This window comes from Pongo abelii, chromosome 8 (assembly GCF_028885655.2).
Source record: "Pongo abelii isolate AG06213 chromosome 8, NHGRI_mPonAbe1-v2.0_pri, whole genome shotgun sequence".
Classification (NCBI taxonomy): Eukaryota; Metazoa; Chordata; class Mammalia; order Primates; family Hominidae; genus Pongo; species Pongo abelii.
In genome coordinates, this window is record NC_071993.2 from 103,010,120 (window position 1) to 103,031,925 (window position 21,806).

Here is a 21,806-nt window from a genome sequence, read left to right on the forward strand (position 1 = left end):
CTCTTCCTCAACAAAGGTCAATCTTTTTATTCTATTCAGCCCTTAAACTGATTGGATGAAGACCACTCACATTAGGGAGGGCAATCCGCTTTACTTTTATTCAAATGTTAATCACATCCAAAAACACTCTCACAGACACACCCAGAATATTTGACCAAATATCTGGCACCCAATCTTGGCCCAATCAAGTTGACACATAAAATTAACTATCACATTCATCTTCTCCAGAAATAGAATCTTATATAGCATTATAAAATTTGGAATATTTTTCATAAATTACAGATTACAAATATCTGTGATTACAAATACCTGGAACGAATTTTTTATAAAGTAGACTTAAAAACTATCCTTAACATTGTTCGACATGCTAAAACAGTTTGGAAATGTGATCTAGGAACTCTTGACTATCAAGCTCAGATGTGATTTACCTTTTTATGACCACTCCAACTACTAGGTGATGAATATTTTCAAGAAGGACAGGAGTAGTTGCAATAAGACCAGTTAAGAGACTATTGTACAAGTCCAACTGAGAGATGGTGGATATGAAGAGTAGTTGCAATGAGTTGAATACTACAAATAGCAACAAATCAAGAACCGAGAACCAGAGCCCAGGGCTTTTGGCTCCCAGGCCTTTGCATCCAGTAGAATATGATGCTGCCATTAAAAGGAATCCTGGATGTCATGTTATGGAATGTTTGCCGGAATATTCTGTATGACAAAATCTAGGTACACAACAGAGCATGTAACATACTACCATTTGTACACAAAATGAGGCAAGGGAGTTTATATACATATGCATGGTTATAAGTACCTGGATATCCCTGGAAGGCTACAAAAGAAAAGAGTAATGGTGTCGCCTCTGGGAAAAACTGGGACCAGGGGAGGGAAAGAAACAGTCTTCTGTGGCTTGAAATCTTCTACCCTTTTCATGCATTCATTTAAAAAACTTAAACAATTAAAAATCAGTGGTTTTCCACTGCCTAAAGTTCTGTGAGTTACAGAAGCTTTCCAGAGAATCTGGTCCCACCTCATCTCTTGTCAAATCTACCTGTGCCTTAATGCTGCAGTCACAATGGACTCTGCAGTTTCCCTATTCTGCCCTTTATATAGATGTTCTGCCTTTTTTACTTCCATTTCTTTCATACCGTTGGTGATCAGTGCTTCCTTGACTTAGAACGTCTTTTCTATCTCCTCTTCACTCCAGACATACAGTGGCCTCTATTTTCATTCCAAACATGCCTTCACTTTAGAGTCTTTGCGTGTACCAATTCCCTCGGCCTGGAACACTCAGCCACCTGATATGTACCTACTCTCTCACTTCCCTCAGGCCTTTGCATGCCTTACCTTATCATGAAACAAAGTCCACCCATGGTCACTTTCTTTCTTTTTTTTTTTTTTTTGAGACACAGTCTGGCTCTGTCGCCCAGGCTGAAGTACAGTGGCACAATCTCGGCTCACTGCAACCACCGCCTCCCAGGCTCAAGTGATTCTTCTGCCTCAGCCTACCGAGTAGCTGGGATTATAGGCACCCACCACCACACCCGGCTAATTTTTGTATTTTTAGTAGATACGGGGTTTCACCATGTTGGCCAGGCTGTTCTCAAACTCTGGACCTTAGGTAATCTGCTGGCCTCAGCCTCCCAAAGTGATGGAATTACAGGCGTGAGCCACTACACCCAGCCCACCCATGGTCACTTTCTAGCCTTTTTTTCTGTTTTTCTTCACATCGTTTGTCACCATGTGATATGTTTTTTTGTTGTTGTTCATTGTATCGCTCTTCCTAGTGGAATAAAAACTCTATGACAGCAGAGACTTTATTTAGGAGTTAAGTAAATACCTTAATTGTGTCCACCTTGCTCTAAAGGAATTAAATAAATCATAAGTAAATCCTTAAAATGCAAAGTTCAGATTTACATCTAAGACACACTATGGCAAAATATATGTGTAAAATGAACATCAATCCATAAAAGGAAATGGACACTGAAGTCTTCTCATCACAAGGCAAGTCCAGAAAACAATAATGATTTCTGAACAAATATATCCCAGTGAACAATATTTTCAAAGCAGAAACCATAAATACAGTCTACTTCTTATACTAATGATTATAGTCTGTGCCCCATTTTTCTAAAAGTGTTCTTAAATAGGCCCTGGACAGTTAAGTCATTTAGAAGTCAAGTTATTATAAGGTTGTTTAATAGTCATGAAATTGAACCCAAGGAGGTAGACACTATATAAATGCCATTAAAAATGGCATGAAGCTTTTAGCCTGATGTGTCTACCTTCACTCTAGAGGACCCTGCAACTGAGAGACAGGCCAGGGCAGCCTTCTCCCTGGACTATGTCGGGTTAGGCTGGGATCTGCCAACTTCAGCTTCTGAGTTTCCCTTTTCTTGCCTGTGTTTCCTGCGGGCCTGCTCTCCTGGGTATAAGCATCGTCTATGGATAGGGTACAGCTCATATACATGTCTGCTGCTGATCTTCAAATGGATGAAGATGGCACCCAGAATCACATAACATGTATTTATCACTTTGTAGTAGTTCTTCATCATCATGTATCTTTTTGGACAACGGATTCAAAGTAAAAGGGGTGAAGTTTTAAAAATATTTACGTTTTACTATTAAGAGATTGATCTACAGTCTCAGAAAAGTGGGCAGTCTCACTGTCCTAGGGTTACCATCCACCTCTTTTGTGATAATCCACCAAAGAGGTTAAAATACAATTGATTAGGTTTCCTCTAATCACATTTCAGCCCCCATATCACCTCAATTGACGTCAGAGTGTTCTCACAGTTTTGCAGTTTCCTGATTTACAGCACAGATGGTTAATTACATCCACCATGGGTGTGACAAGCAAGGTTACTAGAAGTAATCTTAAATGTCTTCATTCAAAGCTCTTGGGAATCCCTACAGCAACGAAAATAAGGAGGGGGAAGAGATTAATTAGATTTCTAGAAGAAAGGTGGAGTTTGAGGTGGAATTTAAAAAGAGAGCATAATTTCACAGGGGAAAAAAAAAAACGCTTCAGGGGCTGCAGAAACAGCTAAAGCACATTTGGAGGGCCTGATGATCCACGGAGCAGCCCCTGGGATGGAAGGGGCTGGTGCAACGTGAAGTAAGCCAAACCGAATCCATGCTGTGAAGACTTTTAAACGCCAAACTGAGGCGTCGGAACTTTGCTCCGCGGGCATCGAGGAGCCATCGAAGGTTCTCAGCAGGTGAGTGGCCTAACTGGATTGGTCACTGCAGTGATCCACGTTACAACTTCTCCGGCGCTCTCTGCAGACCCCAGCCCGCGATCAGGCCGGCTTCGCAGTAGGTGGCTCTTGAGCGCCCTGGCAACCGAAGCGCCAGGCCAGGCCACGCCGTGCCGTCCGGGATGCTGACCCTGCCCAGGCGGGAGCCGCCGCGCCGCCGCCTGGCGCTGCACCTGGGCCCGGCCCGGCCGCCGATTGGACGGCTCGGGGCGACCCCGCTGTATCGCGAGACGAGATTGGCAGCGGCGGGGCCTCAAGTGCCCCCGCGCTGGCTTTGTATGCGGAGCCGCCTGCCGGTCCTTTAACAATGGGCGGCGCGAGCGTCCAGGCGCTGGGCCCTAGCTGAGGCCGGCGCTTAGCGGCCGACTGTCCGCAGCATGAGCGGGGCCGGCGTCCGCCGCACGCCGGCGGGGCTGGGGCTGTGAGGGCCGCGGTTCCGGGTAAGGGAGCCAGCTTGGGGCCGGGCGGCCCGGCAGGCCTGGGGTAGGCGCGGGGCAGCGGACCCTCCTGGGGTGAGGCGCAGAGCCTGGCTGGCCCGGCCTTTTGTTCCCCTTTCTGAGACCGCGCGGAACGTGCGTTTCTCGGGGCTCCCGGAGAGGAGCAGGCTCCCGACGGCTACGCGGAGACCCCCGGCCAGGCAGACGCTCACCCCTGGGCTTTGCCATGGGAGGGTTTCCCCTCAGCGGGGCTATGACTGTGTCACCTCTCCCCGCTCCTCAGGGAGGGCGGGAGAGCTCCAGCCCCGGACGCAGGGAGCCCCAGCCGGGCCTCCTCCAGCTCTTCCCGAGCTCGCACCTGGCTCCGCGCTTTAGCAACTCAGGGCCCGAGTGGATCCCCTTTTGCCCGACACACAGTCGGGCAGGGAGTCTCAGAGTCCTTCGGCTCTTCCTGCGGGGGCAGACCCGGCTTCGCGTGTGGCGTTGGGGGAAACGACTCGGGTCGGGCTGGGTTGAGGAAGAGTCAAGTGAAGATGAGCAGCCACACCGGGTGGCGTGAGGTCACACCCCCCGGGGAGGGGGCGCAGAGGGTCGCGGGGGAGCCGGCAGTGACCGCGCCTGGGGTGTGTCTTACAGACTCAAGTTGCCGCGTCGGGCTGGGCGCGCCGCCGGGTCCCATGGAGCTGGAGGGGCAGTGGTGGCGAGGACAGCTGGCCGCCGACATTCACCAAGCGCTTCGCTACAAGGTAACTCCGAGGCCCGGCCTGCCTTCTTCTGTGTCTCGCGCCAGTTGTTCTGAATCTCGGCTCTCTAGAAGGTCTAGTCAGGTTCTTTACTCACTATCTTCCGGGCCAGAAAAGGCGAGTTTGCTCATTTGCTCAAGGTTAATTAACTTCTTGGCTCCTTCTCTGGGATGTATCAAAAGAACCTGCAACTTGAATGAGGAGGGAGATGGTAGTTGGGCCAGGGAAGGTGGAAAGGGGTGTTCTGATTTCCAGGTGGATCATGAATTTGATCTTGTATTTTAAAAGATATATACACTGAATTTTTGTTGGGCCGAACAGCCCTCTTTGTTCGAGAGTTGCCGTTGCATGCAGCCAGTTTAAGTCGCTTTTGTACATAAATTCCTCACAGCCTTTCCACTAACTTGCTGTGAGACTTGGGACAAATGAAATTTCTATTTCTTGATTTCCTCATCTGTAAAATGAGGAATAATAAGAAGTGTGCCTTATGATTCTGGGCGATTGTGAAACTTAAGTTAGTACTGTACATGTGCTTAGAAACTGCTCTTGGTATATAGTAAACACCAAGTGATAACTTCTTATCACTTACCTCTCAGGATTTGGGCTGTTCAAAAGCCCTAAAGTGGAGGGAGTTGGCTGCCCCTTCCTGCTGATATCAAAGGCAGAAAGTAAAATTAATAGATATTGGAAAAAAATACTTTTCCAACACAAAGCAAAGTCTGTGTATTGTTGCTATTAAGTAACGATTTTACTCTGCATGTGGCAAGGCAGATTAATGAGACATTTCTGCCTCTTCGATAACCAAAAGAGAGACCAGATCCAAAATGATCTCTAGATTAACTCAGTTTCACCTTGGATAAAGAAAGCCATTTGTTAAATGTAGAAAATTGAGAAAGAAGCAAAACAGCTGACTGTTTCAATAAAAAGGATTCTGACTCTTGGGGTTGAGATCCTGGAATGATAATGAACTTTTATCTTGAGTTTCTGACCAGGTCAAGTAGATTGGAAAACCTAATTCTGACTTAAATTGTTACCCTTTTCTAGGCCTGAGATTTCTAAATGCTACTAATTCTGACATTCAGTCTCTTAGATTCACTAAAATACAGTTCAGCCCCCTAGGAGATGGTTTGTACCACATAAAAATTCTAACTAATGGGATCTCTAGAGTGTTAGTTAGGAAAGAGTTGCAGGTTCTTGGAAAATTGTCCAGATACACTTTTGATCTTTTTCTTTGGCAGATGTCATCTTTCAATGTGAAATGTTTTCTTTTTTAAAAAAATTAATATAGTTGCACATATTTTGAAAAGTAGTTTCAGTGTCAGCCTTTTTATCCCTCTGGTATGTAGTGAAATTAATTAGTTGATATTAACAGTACTTTTTTTTTGAGTTGGAGTTTCACCTGACTTCAGGTGATCCACCTGCCTCGGCCTCCTAAAGTGCTGGGATTACAGGCATGAGCCACTGCGCCCAGCCAAGAGTACATTTTTTAATTGGCATGAAACTTAAAAGGTTTTTCTTGGTGATTTCCATAGTTTTCAATCATTTTATGTGTAGATCATTTTAATTCGTGAGTGATTATCTGAATTAATTTTGTCAATTGAGGTTGGACATGGGTTCTTTGTTTTTTTGTTTGTTTTTTCTCTTAGATTTAGATTTGTTGAAGGCTTTTGTGGATTAGTTTCTGGAGCATCCAAGGCATAAGACCCAACCTTATACTCACTCAAGTTGCTTATGAACTATCAGAGGACAAGGTAGCACAGGGTGTGAAGGAATGCCACTGAAAGTTTTATTGGGCCACCTATGGCCTACTGCCCTGGGTTATCTTTATGTTTAAGCATTATGCAAACCATGGTTCTTACTGGCAACACTTTATAAAAGAATTTACATTAATCTGTAAAACTTAAACTCATGGACTGGAGAGACCACTGTTTGTAATACACTGAAGGAAACTTAAAATGGCCTTTTCTCCTAGAAAAGACGTGGTAATTCCAGGCTATTAATTGGTGATTCAGTCTGGTAGTCATCTGTTTTTCTTCAACATGTTGATTATTTATGACATACATGATATCATGCCAGGTGTTAGGGCAATAACAGTGAATGAGACATGATCCTTGCCTTCATAGTCTAACCTTATCTATAATTTAGAGCATCCACATTTAGGTCTTCCTTTGGGCAGTTGCCATTGAGATACTGCGGAAGGTATTCTATGTTTAGGCCCTGGTTTGTGGAGAAATATTTGGTGTGACTAGCATTGTGTTTACTAGGGAAGAGTGAAAATGACAATGAATGGAAATCATGCCAACTATCCACTCCCTCAAAAAACCCCTACAAAGCAGCTGTCACCTTATACCCTTTTGTCTCCTTTCTTCTCATTATTTTGCTGTGTATAGTTAGTGTCATAGGCTGTTTGGGAAAGTGTTTTTAGGAGCCTTAATGACAAATGGGAACAATTCTAGCTTTGTGAGAAACATTAAGAAAGTGAAGTCCATCAGTGTTTTCCAGGTGCTTCCCAGGGAGTCTTTAAGACCATGTTCAGGCCACTTTTTGGGAAAACCTGCTCTGGTTTTGCCTTTTTTCCCCAACTCCCTAATCCCTGAGCTAAGTTAGATTTTCTTCCTAGGTGTTGCCATAATAACCTGTGATGACTATATTGTGTGATAATCTCTATATTTGATTCACCTGGTAGAGATAGGCTTGAGACTGTTTTTCCAGCTTTTATGCCTGGGTTAGTATAGTGTCTGCTACATGGGAGATGCTCAATAAATGTCACATGATGGCAGCAAAGGTAAAGTTGCAACTCACTTACACCATTTTAAAGATCCAAAGAAAACAGTTAAGGAGAAAAGAAAAATCCTAGGAACTACATGAGAAATCGGCATCTTCCCTTTATATGGAAAAAAAAATTTTTTTTGGCGAGGCATGGTGGCTGACACCTGTAATCTCAACACTTTGGGAGGCTGAAGCAGGTGGATCACTTGAGTCCATGAGCTCGAGACCAGCCTGGGCAACATAGCGAGACCCTGTTGTACAGAAACTAACTGGGCGTGGCAGTGAGCACCTGTAGTCCCAGCTACCCCAGAGGTTGAGGTGGTTGGATTGCTTGAGCCTGGGAGGTGGAGGGTGCAGTGAGCCAAGATGGCACCACTGTACTACTCCAGCCTGGGCTACAGAAGGAGACCCTGTCTCAAAAAACAACAACAATTGATGTATTCTTTGGCTACACTACTCAATTACATTGACTATTTTCTCCATTTACCTTAGGTAATATTAAGTTAGGTGAATATATAACTTCCCTTTTTTGTTTATTGTAAAATGTATCAACATAAAACTTTTCTCCCCAACTTTTAAGTTCAGGGGTACGTGTGCAGGATGTGCAGGTTTGTTACATAGGTAAACGTTTGCCGTGGTGGCTTACTGCACAGATCATCCCATCACCTAGGTATTAATCCCAGCATCCACTAGCTATTCTTCCTGATCCTCTTCCTCCTCCCATCCCCACCCTCTGACAGGCCCCAGTGTGTGTTGTTCCCCCCAACATGTGTCCATGTGTTCTCATCATTTAGCTCCCACTTATAAGTGAGAACATGTGGTATTTGCTTTTCTTTTCCTGCATTAGTTTGCTAAGGATAATGGCCTCCAGCTCCATCCATATCTCTGCAAAGGACGTGATCTTGTTCCTTTTTATGGCTGCACAGTATTCCATGGTCTGTATGTACCACATTTTCTTTATCCAGTCTATCATTGATGGGCATTTAGGTTGATTCCATGTCTTTGCTCTTGTGAATAGTGCTTCAGTGAACATACACATGCATGTGTCTTTATAGTAGAATGATTTATATTCCTTTGGTTATATACCCAGTAATGAGATTGCTAGGTAAAAGGGTATTTCTGCCTCTAGGTCTTTGAGGAATCACCACACTGTCTTCCACAATGGTTGAACTAATTTACACTCCCACCAACAGTGTAAAAGCGTTCCTTTTTCTCCACAACCTTACCAGCAGCTGTCATAACATAAAACTTACCATTCTAACCATTTTTAACTGTACAGTTCAGTGACATTAGGTACATTTGCATTGTTGTCACCACTATCTATCTTTACAACTTTTTCATCTTCCCAAACTGAAACTCCATACCCATTGAACGATTACTCCCCAATTTCCCACCCTCTAGCTTCTGATAACCACTATTCTACTTTCTGTCCCTGTACTAGGTAACTCATTAAGTGGAATCATACAATAAATGTTCTTTCGTGACTTTCATTTAGCATACTGTCTCCAAGGTTCATCCATGTAGCATATTATCAGAATTTTCTAAGGCTGAATAATATTCCATGTATATACCACATTTTGTTTATCCATTCATCTGCTGGTGAGCATTTGCATTGTTTCCACCTTTTGGTTATTGTGAGTAATCCTGTTTTGAATACGTGTGTACAAATCTCTCTTCAAGTCCCTGCTTTCAGTTCTTTTGAGTATGTACCTAAACGTGGAATTGCTGGATCATATGGTAACTCTGTTTAATTTATTGAGGGATTGCCATACTGTTATCTGTAACAACTACATTATTTTACATTCCCACCAGTAATGTACAAGGATTCAATTTCTCCACATTCAAGCTAACACTTGTGATTTTCTGGTTTTGTTTTGTTTTGTTTTTTGATAATAGCAATCCAACTAGGTGTGAAGTGCTGTTAGTGGTTTTGATTTGCATTTCCTAATAATTAATGATGCTGAACAAACATCTTTTTCATGTTTTATGACATTTGTTGGGCATTTGTGTGTATCTTCTTTGGAGAAATGTCTATTCAAATCCTTTGCCCATTTTTATAATCAGGTTTTTTTGTTGTTATCCAGTTGTATAAGTTACTTATATAATCTAGATATTTACCCCTTATCAGATATGATTATAAATATTTTCATCCATTCTGTGGGTTGCCCTTTTACTGTGTTGATAGCATCCTTTGTTAAACAAAAGTTTTTAATTTTGTTAAAGTCCCATTTCTCTTTTCTTTTTTTTTTTTTTGCAGGGCAGGGGAAGTTCTGCTTTTGGTATCATATCCCTATTATTTCTTCTATTGTGATACCTGTTGGGTTTAGTATCAGTATTATGCTGATCTTATAAAGTGAATTTGGAAGCTTTCCATCTTTCTCTATGCTCTGGAAATATTTTAATAGTATAGAATTTTTCCAGTTTTTAAAAAACAAGTTGATATAATATAGTCCTGAGATTGAACAGTGATTTTAGGTGTATGAGAGGATGATGGGAAAGGGCAGATCATAAAACTGTTAAAAGGGAAACAAAATTAGAAGATACTAGAGGAAAGGTACTGGTTTCTACACTGTTGCAAGTATAATACTGTATGCAGCATATCCACTTATCTATTACCTTCTAACCAAAAGTTCTGAGCATCTTGGATAGGTGTAGGGGCATGTGTGTGGTATGTGGTTGGTTTTTTTGTCAGGGATGTTGTTCTGAAAACACCTGGTAGGGAAAACAGGATTCTCTTATTAAAAATCTTTGTAGGATGTATCCATTCTAGAAAGCAAGAAACAAGAACATCTATAATTGTTCACATCAGAAGTGGTTAAGAGTAAGGAGAAAAATTTGGTTTTAAATGTCATTCATTATCCCTCCACTTAACTTTTTCATTTTTGTATTCCAGTCAAGAAAAGTATGTTTTAGGCACTTGTAATACTAATATATTGGAAAAACAATGTTAAGTCATTGCCTTGTGGGGATACGTCTACAGATAGGTCAGACTAAATGTTGTTCCTTTTGACTTAGGAGCTGAAGTTGCCCTCCTATAAAGGCCAGTCCCCTCAATTAAGTCTCAGACGGTATTTTGCTGACTTGATTGCCATTGTGAGCAATCGCTTCACACTCTGCCCTTCTGCCCGCCATCTTGCTGTCTATTTACTGGACCTGTTTATGGACCGCTATGACATCTCTATCCAGCAGCTGCATTTAGTTGCGCTTTCCTGCCTGCTTCTAGCAAGTAAGTATGAATCTGATTTACCTGACTGGAAATTTCTGATGTTTATATAATAAAATAAATTTATGTAGAGCTCAGTGAAATATCATCAAATCCCATTCATTCCGGTTCACTAGTATCAAGAAGCTTATATTAAAAGTGCTTCTCAGTGTAATAATTCTTAACCAGGCATTGAAAAATGGCTTTGGAGCCTGTTAAAAACATGTGCCTAAGCCGTACATCCTTGGCCACTCCAGATCTACTAAGACAAAATCTACATAATGGGTACTGGGTATTTTTTAACTTTTCGAAAAAGTTCCAAAGGTGATTTTGATTTACCTTTCCAATTGAGAACCATTGTCTTAAAGCAGTGGTTCTAAACCAGGAGCAGTTTTGTCCCACAGGGAACACTTGGCAACGTGTACAGACGTTTTGGTTGTCACATCTGGTGATAAAGTGGGAGATGCTTTTTTAGCATCTAGTACATAGAGGCCTGGGATGCTGCTAAACATCCAGTAGTGTACAGGACAGTTCCCATAACAAAATTCTCTGTCCCAAAACATCAGTAGAGCTAAAGTTGAGAAACTGTCTTAAAAGTACCATATTCTTATATTAGAATACTTTCTACTGACTAAATAATGAGTTGGCTTAATGAACTAAAAGTTAATGTGCAACTACTACAAATGTGAAAACTTTTGCTTATGCATTAGACCAACTATGTAGTAGGCTCCAAGATACAATCTGATACAACCATATTTGTTACTTAGTACAGAATATACTGGTGGACCTTTTGGCCCCTCTTTCTCTTTACATCTTCCTATACCTCATTTCATTGCTTATTGGTACTCTCACTGAAGATAGGGCACATAAAGGAATTGAAATTGTGTTTTTTTCTTTTAATAATGTGGAAGATTGTATTTGATATGGAAGTTGAATCAGTAATAGAGTTTCTCTATATTCATGTTATTACAATGAATTTATAGTATGTAGATGTATTGATAACCTTCACTTTTAACTCTCACTTGAGGGATAAAGATTGTATTTGATATTGAAGTTAAATCAGTAATGTAGTTTCTGTATTATCCATGTCATTATAATAGAATCTTAAAGTAGTATGTAGATATACTGATAACCTTCACCTCTAACTCTCACTTGAGGTTTTGGGGTCAAATATGGCTGGGATGAAATAAGGAACATTCCCCCTATATCCATGCCACCAGAGTTCTTTAGCACTTCTATGCTTGGCTGCTTATAATCTAAAACCAAATGTAGTCCTGTGTAGTATCATTTCTGGTACTAATCTCTTCTCAGATTTTATTTTCTGACCTTTATTCTTCCTTTGATCTGATGACCTCAACTACTTATTTTGTCCCCTGGAATGTCCTTTTGTAAGTTATTTCAGATCCATTGTAGAACCAGGCTGAATGTAAATAAAACACAGCTGCAGCATGACTTCCCACTGCCTATATGTTAAGGTGGAAACTGCTTAATGTAGTGTTTAGAATCTTTCATCTGGACCCAGCCACCTTTCCAGTCTCATTCCCATGTACGTTGAGCAAAATTCTTAGAATACCATTTACTTCCTGAATATCTACATTTCCCCTTTAATCTATTGTTCTCTAAAATTCAGACACTTCACTCATCCCTCATACCCCCACCCAGGAGCCAGAGAGGTAATGCTTGTACATTTATAATTAACCTTTAATTTAGCCTTTAATTAAAGTTTCATGCTCATAAGTAATCATGTGTGTAATACTATATGTGTTTAATCACTGGCTGTGAAGCCCTTTGGGGTTTAATAGTTTGTATAAGATTGGAAAAGCTCACACTTGACAGTTTAGATGTGTGAGTCCACAAATAAAATGGCCTTTTGTTACTGTACAGAATGTTTATTATAGAATCAGTTTACAGTAGAGTGTCACTGGAAATCAGACATGCAAGTTAGATTATTTTAAAAACTTGGTATCATTAATGGAAAGTAACTGTGTGGCCATCACTGTCATTTTAACACTACCACCTGCTCTATGCCTGTGATTTTTAAAGTGTAGTGTGGGCCAAGTGGGAAGGTCATCTTTGTGTACCATCTTAGGTTGGTTGGAATGGAGTTTTCAATTGTTCTTATTTTTAAATTATATATTTCTATTAGTTTAAGGTCATGAACAATTTATTTTATTGAACTATTTGGATTAATATCAGTGGTAAGATGTAGTTATTTGTGACTCTTTCCAGTAATTAGGCATTAGGATCTGTATTTGCTAGGGTTCAAATATGAATTATCACCTATTACTGAAAGAACTGGATACCTCCCTCCTTTTTCTGCTGATGCCGCCTGATTTCCCTTTCCTTGAGGGAAGAAGCAATTCTTCCCTCAAGGGAAAGTAATGTATGTGAGGTATTCTTCAGGATTTCTGCTCCTCCCAAGTAGCAAGTTGTTCAAAAGAGTTTGAGCTATCAGCTCTACACCAGGGTCAGGAATTGAAGAGGTTGGCCCTTAGCAGGCAGCAGTCTCTCTACCCTTGCCCCCCAACCCTAGTCTGTAACTTTACAGCAGAAGAGCTTAGGATTCTTATAAACTGATAAACTATTTTCAGTGTCTGATTCCTGTTTTAAATTTGTGGAGTTCATTGTAATGGGAAGCTGTAGGTGGTTTGGCCAAAGATGAAGCATACCTTGTAAGTTCTAGAAGCAAATGCTTATGTCTACACTATCAGAAGAAAGGGCCTACAGATTATCTCTGATTGGAGAGCTATGTATAGTGTTTTGGAGCAATGACCATAGTGATGGATTCCCTGGGTTGGAATCTCATCAGCAATATGAATTTCAACAACCCTTGAATCTCAGGTTATTTCTTTATAAGATGGAAATAAAGATACCTTACAAAGTTGTTCTGGGATCAAGTGGGGGTAATATGTTTAAAAGCATGTAGGAAATGGAAACATTAAAAGATTAGCATGGTAATTACTAATTCCCCCATAAGTTGCTCTGTTACCTTTAGCCTGCCTCCTTTACCCTAAAGGTTTTGACCTATTTCAAACTGGACCCTAATTTGTCCAGGGACGTTCTCCTATTCCAACTCTTTCGCATGTATGCCCTGGCTTCCCTTGGCTTCTGTGACCAACATTACATTTATGGAGCATGTGGAAGTAATCTTGGAGATAAGATTTCTCATAATTTGCTCAAGATCTTACATAACTAAGAAATGATCTTGGAGTCAAGACAAAGTGAAAAGTAAGACAGAGGCTTTTAGTAGTAACAATTGGTAACAAGTGCTTGTTTCCCCTTGCCAACCAACACTGGGTTAGCAAAGCTTTTTACTGATCTGTGAAAATTTATATCTCACAGTTAGTTTAATTTACATCTCAATTTTTAATGAGCTCAGAATTTTTTTCTATGAATTACCTTTTTCTTTTCTTTGCCCATTTTTATATTAGATTCATTTTATAAATTTGTGATAATTCTTAGTGTATGTTAGGGATGACTTTTTTTCCCCCTACTTAGTAATAAAAAAATAGAATGTGGGTTGGCAGAGCACTCGGTGACATCTGATCCGTGCCCTATTCAGTATATAAATCTTCTCTACCACATACCTGCTATTCACTGCTGGCTTTGAAAATGTGTTGGTTTCCATGGCTGATATGAACATATCCTATAAAGGAAAGACAACCCAGTGTTTTTGTTTCTGTGGCCTCTAATTCTTTATTTTCTGGGAAGCAGATATGAATTTCCTGTGCCCTTATTTCCTATTTGGGGCCTTTATCAATATAATCACATGGCTTCTGGTATTTCCTTTCAATTGAAGAAACTGATCTTTGTGATCTGTGTAGTAATGTGGATAAGTAAACTTAAAATGAACATACGCATAGCAGCACAACAGAAACTATAGATAGGAATGCAGGTACTCAATTGACATCACACTTTTTGAAATCTTTTAATATTCATGTATCTGAATATTTATTACTATACATAATGAAAAAGTTCCAAAAAAATTGAACCCTGAATTAAAACCCCAAGTATGGTTGTTTATTCAGAATCAGATTATTCTTAACTTTGCAAGATCAGTATGCAAAGTCTTTCACACTTTTAGTAGCCAAATATTTTATAAATGTAAACATCCCATAGATGCTTAATAATACAGAAATCTGTCAGTTCTGGTCTAGAAGTGCAAATTTGGGAATTCAAACATAAATTTTCCTTTTGGCTTCCATTTTTGGTTTGATTTAACTTATCTGACCTTAAATGGATTAGCCAACCTCACTACCTTGGTTTTTGAGCAGTGAAATTGGTCATATGCAATTTTTTTCCAAATGGTGAAGATTTCAAGGAGATAATATGAAACATTCTTGCTCCTTGAATTATGATGTGTTAATTTCTTCAAAGGAACTTTAAGCATAATATAAATAAACTCATTAATTTCTACAGTATTCCTTTGAAGTATTCTGCCAGTATTGCTGTTGCTACACAAATGGCAGGGTGCTTGAAGGCTGTAATTATTCATCCAGAGACACTGAACTAAATTCCTAGGTCATTCTCCTTCTGAAGAATTTCACTTCATACTAGGAACACTGGTTTCCTCTTCTTTTTTCAGGCAATATGCTGGATAACTATGTCATACAGACCACTTTAGTGCTTTCAACTTTAAGTATTTGCTATTGGCAAAACTTGTTAAATTGATCTTTATGTGATTTTAATTAGGAAGGGCTATCTAGATTCAAGTCTGAATTACTTAAGTTTGGGATCAACTTCTACCTGCCGCAATAGAGTGGTTTAGATCTAAGGAAGTTCACCTCTCTGCCATCACTCCTGCTTCTTTGGGCTTAGATTCTTCACAACACATGAGCTTAGAATCTCCTGGCATAGGCATAATATGATGGTTTTAAACCTTAAATCTAAAATAGAACACAATAATAGGAGCTTTAGTTATATTTCCTTTCTTCTGTGGACCACCATGGAACAAAGACCCAAAGAGGCTTGATGACAACTCTGGTTCTGTTGCTGCATCTGGAAAATCATAATAGTACTTAATAGTTTGTAAATGTTCTCCAGCCATCAGTTCTAGAAATACTTTCTAAGATGAAGGCTTTATATATAGAGACAGTAAAATGCATGTTTGGAAAGTAAAGTGTAAGATGGTACATAATCTATAGAAACATTCTGGGGCTGGAAAGAGAATCTTATTCTTCAGCTGTGCATAGTTGAAATCTTATAGATGGGTATTTCCAGAAAAGAAATTAATCCCTTTGAATAATGTTCAGCCATCATATTGTCTTTACTCCTATTCTGCTTTCAGTAAGGGAATTTAAAAGCAGATATAAACTATCTCCCCCATGCCCCTTTTTTCTTTAACAGACTAGATTTTTGTTTTGAATTCAGAAGAAGTGGGGGATGGGGCTTTTTGTGGAATGATAGTGCTTGTGTTAAATGTTCACCCAGTTTTTCCCTTCAGTCTCTCTCTGGAATTGAGATTATGTTGATGCCAAGATGAAACAATTGGAGCTTAACTATTTTTTATTTCAGATAACGCTGTGACATTAAATTGTTAAAACTATCTCCTACTCTTGGCCGGGCGTTGTGGCTCACACCTGTAATCCCAGCACTTTGGGAGGCCAAGGCGGGCAGATCACAAGGTCAGGAGATCAAGACCATCCTGGCTAACATGGTGAAACCCCGTCTCTACTAAAAATACAAAAAATTAGCCAGGCGCGGTGGTGGGTGCCTGTAGTCCCAGCTACTTGGGAGGCTGAGGCAGGAGGATGGCATGAACCCGGGAGGCGGAGCTTGCAGTGAGCCAAGATCGCGCCACTGCACTCCAGCCTGGGTGACAGAGCGAGACTCCGTCTCAAAAAAAAAAAACAAAACAAAACTATCTTCTATTCAAATCAAATAATTTATTTTACCAGCTACCACCCACCTGCAAAAAAAATTTCCTGAAAATATTCAGCTGATGAGATTGAGTTATTTTTTTCACTGGTACATGACTATTTCCATTCTATACTAGAACACTGATCAAAATGTTTATGTATTTCAAGCATTTTTTTTTTTAGGAGATTGGGGAAAGGTTGGGGATGGTGGCACTGGGAAAGAAAACAGGGTTCTGGCATAATTGTATCTGTGTAAGGTAAGTACGTCTTTGGATCTAAATCCTGGCAATAAGACAGCAAATCCCATTTTACTGACTAGACCTATAATGATCACTTGCCTAACATTTTCTCTCCCCTCCCATCCCCTTTTCTTATAAGGTAAATTTGAAGAAAAAGAAGATAGTGTGCCTAAGCTGGAGCAGCTCAACAGCCTGGGTTGTATGACTAATATGAATCTAGTATTAACAAAACAAAATTTGCTACATATGGAACTATTATTATTAGAAACCTTTCAGTGGAACCTCTGCCTTCCAACAGCCGCCCATTTCATTGAGTATTATCTCTCTGAAGCAGTACATGAAACAGATCTTCATGATGGCTGGCCAATGATTTGCCTGGAAAAGACTAAACTCTACATGGCCAAATATGCAGATTACTTCCTGGAAGTATCGTTGCAAGGTGGGTTGTTGTGAATACCAGTAAGTGACTTGTGCACTTGTGACTCGTGTATTCTGTTCCTTAAGTTCATTTTTGGTGTCTCCACAGATTATGCCTTTCTAAATTATGCACCTTCTTTAGTAGCTGCTGCATGTGTGGCTTCTTCGAGGATTATACTTCGTCTTTCTCCAACGTGGCCTACAAGACTACATCGTCTTACTGCCTACTCTTGGGATTTCTTAGTGCAGTGTATTGAACGACTATTGATGTAAGCCTTTTTATTCTTGTGTTTGTACTTTCTCATTAACAGTTTTCTTCATGTATGAGGTGCCCTGAAAACAACTTCTGAAAGGCACAGAGTTCCTAGGTTATTTGCTTTTGGCAGCAGTTACTTGCTGCCATGAGCAAGCCCATGTATGAGCAGAACTCTAGGGAAGGAGAGTCCCTTTTGGCCATTAACCAGTTAGAAGGTGTCATTGCTAGAATAATTCTGGGCACATGATAAGGAAAGGAGCTGCTTTTGTGTGTCTGTAAGTCAGTAACTCTGAGATCAGTCCAGGCCAGCCTTGCCTCATTCCTAACATCTTTGAATTTTGGGGGCCACCAGGATGTTACCAAAGTGGCAGCCACACTTAACGTGCTTATTATGGACACATCTCCCAAACTGGAAATAATCCTCAAAGCTACCAGGAAGGTTCACATCAAGGGAAATAGCTTTAGAAGGACACAAGCGAGGTCTCACTGTTGTTGGAATTATGGTGCAGTGACTGCTACCTGGATAGTGGTGGCAGGTGGTGGAAGAAGCTGTTGAGGAATTGGGGATGGGGCATGATTTTCTTGCAAATTCTTCTCAAATAATATTTTTAATAGTTGCCTTTCCATGTTTCAGCGCTCATGATAATGATGTGAAAGAAGCAAACAAACAGAGAGGGCAAGCAGGACCTCAGTCAGCGCAACTAAGTGTATTCCAGACAGCCTCCCAGCCATCACGGCCAGTTCACTTTCAGCAACCTCAGTATCTCCATCAGACACATCAGACCTCACTGCAGTATCGCCATCCTACATCAGAACAACCAAGCTGTCAGCAGATTGTATCGACCACACACACCTCATCTTACACACTACAGACATGTCCTGCTGGCTTCCAAACTAGTGTTCAGGGCCTTGGGCACATGCAGACTGGTGTTGGGATGTCATTGGCAATACCAGTAGAAGTTAAGCCCTGTCTGAGTGTTTCTTATAACCGGAGTTATCAGATAAATGAACATTACCCTTGTATTACTCCATGTTTTGAAAGGTGATTATGTGTGAAGCTGGTAACTGACCCAGACTGCTTTGTGACATGAAGCTATGGGTAAGCATTTTGTAAACTTCTGTTCAAAAGGAAAGGGATCTAAGTGACATCAGAACTCTTCAGGTACCAGCACCAGGAAGACTGAATATCCCTTTTAATGCACCATGAATCCTGGGAGGACTAAGCAAATTAACAGTATGTCAAATTCTGTTACAACAAATCCCTGTATGACAAAAATGTTCAAGTCCTGGCTGATGGTCCAAATATTTCAAAAATATTCAGTACAACAGAAAATTTGGACAGACTTCAATTTGCCATTTTGAGATTTGACCTGTGGTAGTATCTGGGCCTAATGTTGGCTTGTAAGTCAAAGACTAAATGTTTATCTTATCTATGGACTTGCCAAACAGTCTTTTATGAAGGAAAGTTACAGTATTAATTTTTGAAAAGGTTTTTTTTATTCTGCAATTTTTTATTTTTGTTCTACACATGAATTTTTGACTAAGTTTAAACTCATGAATTGTTACGCTATACCAATCTGTGCAGTAAAAAAAAATTTTTTAGATGATTCTATATAACTTCGTCTCACAAATAGTATAGGTATCTGGATTTATATACTAAAATTAAGGGTGGAGAAGATCTTATTTTTTAAATCATGGTCATAATTTTTCTTTTTTTCCCTAAGTGATCAACCTCAAATTTTTAGAATTAAAATACATTTAACTCAGGGAATTTGTACTACTTGGAAACACTTAACTGTAATGCAACATGCCTTGGGAATGTTATAGTGTGAACTACCTTTATAACATAGGTTAAAATACACTTGCTAGGGTGTGTTTTCAAATGAGAACATAATATTATAGCTCAGAATGAAGTGGTAGTTCCTGTGATTCATAATACATATGTAGGTTTTGCATATCTCCGTGCAATCCGTGATTTATACTCAGAATCGACATTCTTAAAAAGTTATTTCAAGGGATGGCATAACTGTAAGAGGTCAGTGCTAGAATAAAGTCCTGTAGGTTTATTTTGGAAGGGACTGTGGCCAGGGTAGTTCTCAGGTTGTGCTAGAGCAGCACTTTGTTATGTGGAAGACAGGTTTTTTAAGCAACCTTTGAATCCAGCTCTAGTCAGTCTAAGCAGGCAAAGGTAACTGATGACTAAATTTCAGCAGCTACTTTCATTGGATTGACCCTACAACTGCCCTGGGACATTTCACTGTACCGGTATTAACTGCAAACAGCAATAATTGTCATTACAGCAAGGGCAGTTTGGGGGTAAAGCATTTTGGAGGAATAACCTTAAAAAGTTAAAAAGTCATTGTAATGACTGATAAACTGTATACATCGTGCTCCTTTCTGTGGGAGAAGAAAGATTTGGTGGAGGGAAGCTGGTTTAAAAATTAGTAAGGTGTGTCTTTTTGTGTTTTTTTAAGATAGCACTTGAATAGAAGGGAATCTGCATGGCAGATATGTGACTGCCACAATATGCATTGAAGACAAACTTACTATAAAGATGTTGTGGGTATGCAGCAGGAGTCTCAGTAATCAAGCCAATGGCCTTTGTCAGGAAGGGAAGGGGCTCAACACAGTGATGGACTGATCCAGATGGCTCCCGGGGATGAATGTGGGTGGGTAGCTTCTGTCAGCATGAATGCTTAGAGAAATATCCTTTCCTTAAAAAGAAAATAACTTTTATATTTAGAGTACATAGGGCAGGATGTGGATTTATTAGTCTGGTAGATAAAATGAAAAACCACTCAGGTAAGAACACTCACTCATGGCAGTTTTTAAGCATGAAAATTGTTTTTCTGAAAGTATCATCACTTTTCCTTTTTAAAGAAGGCTGCTAATTGGATTTTGGTAGTTCTTACCTCAAGAAAACTTGAATTATTTGGGGGAAAGTAGGCTCAAAAGAGAATATATCTTTCACATTCACATTCAGAACCCAGCAACCTGGAGTCCAATTTTCAGTATTTTAACTACCTCAATAATACTATGAATGTAAGATATTGGGATAGAGATCCCAACTTGAAACAACAGCCAGTGCCTGTGGTAATTTAATGTCTTGTCAAATACTTTTATTGATTGGTTTATATGCCATTCTTGTTATAGAAGAATATGCCTTTTAAAAAAGCTTATTAATAACACTTTCCCAATTTATATTTTAAAAAGCTAAAGAACACTGGATTAATAATCTTTTGGGAGGGTAGAATAAAATAATTGATTACTATTGCTGCATACCCGGGGTGGGATGGGGTGGTTGGAGAACCAGAACTATTTTTAAAACATTAGGTTTCAATATAAATACAACTCACAACTGCTAGCTTTGGGGGGGTGGGGGAGCATTGTGTGGGTTTTGTTTTGTTTAATTTATTGATTAGTCTTTAAAGTAGGCTTTTTTTTTTTTTTTTTTTGAGAATACTGGACCATCATTAAATGTGTACTGTGAAGAGATTAATATGTATGAAGGGCTTTACCAAAGTCCACTAAATAAACACTACTCAAGTACAGACTGCAAACCAAAATGTATCTGTGTTATGACATTAATTGCAAATAGCAAGTATGGTGCTAAAGTCTACACCAATGGAATTAGATGAGTGCTATGCACTTAATTTTAAAATAAAACTAGTTTTCAGTAAAATGGCTTTGGTATTTTTGTTTTAAATACAAACTTGTATATTTGTAGCTCTAGTGAACCATCTCATCATGTAATTCAGACTTGGAATCATGATTATATTTACTAAAAGCCATCAAGATGTAGAATATAGCCATTAGTGGCATAAAACATCTGTTCATTACGTATTCCATACTGAGCATTAAAGCCCACAAAAGTATACTGGACACCACTGTTGCCTTTTGAGCTTAAAATCAGTTGTTAGTACATTAGCAACTACAGATTCTAATTTATTCAACAATCATGCAAGCATCAGAAAATTTGAAGTTTGATCTCAAAAGTAGGGCCACAGAAAATGGTTAAAGCTGTGAGAAGGAATATAGGGTCTACAGTGAGTGAGAATGGTCTGTTTACCTGAGTATAAATATCATTTGCTACTTAATTCAACTCAAACCTTAGCAGATGGAATTTGTTTTGAAAAGTAAAATTTAACAGGTTTGTACAAGTCGGTTAGGAATTTACACTGCCTTTTTTAAAAGCATTTTTGAAATTAGTCTCAAAAGTATCGTATCGTCACTTGTTCTGGCACAGTGCCAGGGTTTAGCAGCCCTCAAGAGTTAATATACCATGTTCTTTAGGGCTGACTTTAAGAAAAAGAACAAGCATTCCAAACCAGGCCAGGTAGCTTTGCCTTGAGGTGATCTGAGCCCCATGTGGCAAGTTTATAACCAACAACCGCCTCTCAGGCACATGGTAAAAGCCTCCCTAGCCTCAAGCAGCTTACATCTAGTTTGATAAATACAACTAGCACACTTGAAGCGATTAGGCTAGTAGAGGCCCGCACGGTGGCTCACACCTGTTGTAATCCCAGCATTTTGGGTGGCTGAGGCCAGGAGTTTGAAGCCAGCCTGGGCAACATGGTGAAACCCTGTCTCTACTAAAAATACAAAAACTAGCTGGGTGTAGTGGCACGTAC

The 21,806-nt window shown here is 39.9% G+C and overlaps 1 protein-coding gene and 1 long non-coding RNA gene across 4 annotated transcripts in view; one reads left to right on the plus strand and one right to left on the minus strand.

The window, feature by feature from the left end:
• Positions 1-1,376: 1,376 nt before the first annotated feature.
• LOC134762069 (uncharacterized) overlaps positions 1,377-21,806 on the minus strand; it is a 49,779-nt gene continuing 29,349 nt past the window's right edge. Inside the window, exon 3 of the long non-coding RNA XR_010141600.1 lies at positions 1,377-15,403. This is a non-coding gene — a long non-coding RNA (uncharacterized LOC134762069). The remainder of the gene's footprint in view (positions 15,404-21,806) is intronic.
• Positions 4,225-20,857, plus strand: CCNJ (cyclin J). Of its 3 annotated transcripts, none has more exons than XM_054522685.2 (5): positions 4,225-4,437; positions 10,219-10,429; positions 16,642-16,941; positions 17,029-17,188; positions 17,810-20,857. In XM_054522685.2, exons 1-5 carry the CDS (start codon positions 4,225-4,227, stop codon positions 18,219-18,221), a joined length of 1,296 nt encoding a protein of 431 aa, XP_054378660.1. In that variant the 3' UTR covers positions 18,222-20,857. The 3 variants fall into 3 exon arrangements, with proteins under 3 accessions (XP_054378660.1, XP_054378661.1, XP_054378663.1); XM_054522686.2 differs by having other exon boundaries at positions 17,065-17,188; XM_054522688.2 differs by having other exon boundaries at positions 16,837-16,941.

What these genes read in the sequence shown, in the direction of transcription:
- CCNJ (XM_054522685.2), top strand. Translation starts at nt 4,225, where the DNA reads ATGAGCAGCCACACCGGGTGGCGTGAGGTCACACCCCCCGGGGAGGGG. An exon ending in TTCCTGCCTGCTTCTAGCAA is followed by an intron (nt 10,430 to 16,641) that starts GTAAGTATGAAT and finishes TTTTCTTATAAG; the next exon opens with GTAAATTTGAAGAAAAAGAA. An exon ending in CCTGGAAGTATCGTTGCAAG is followed by an intron (nt 16,942 to 17,028) that starts GTGGGTTGTTGT and finishes GTGTCTCCACAG; the next exon opens with ATTATGCCTTTCTAAATTAT.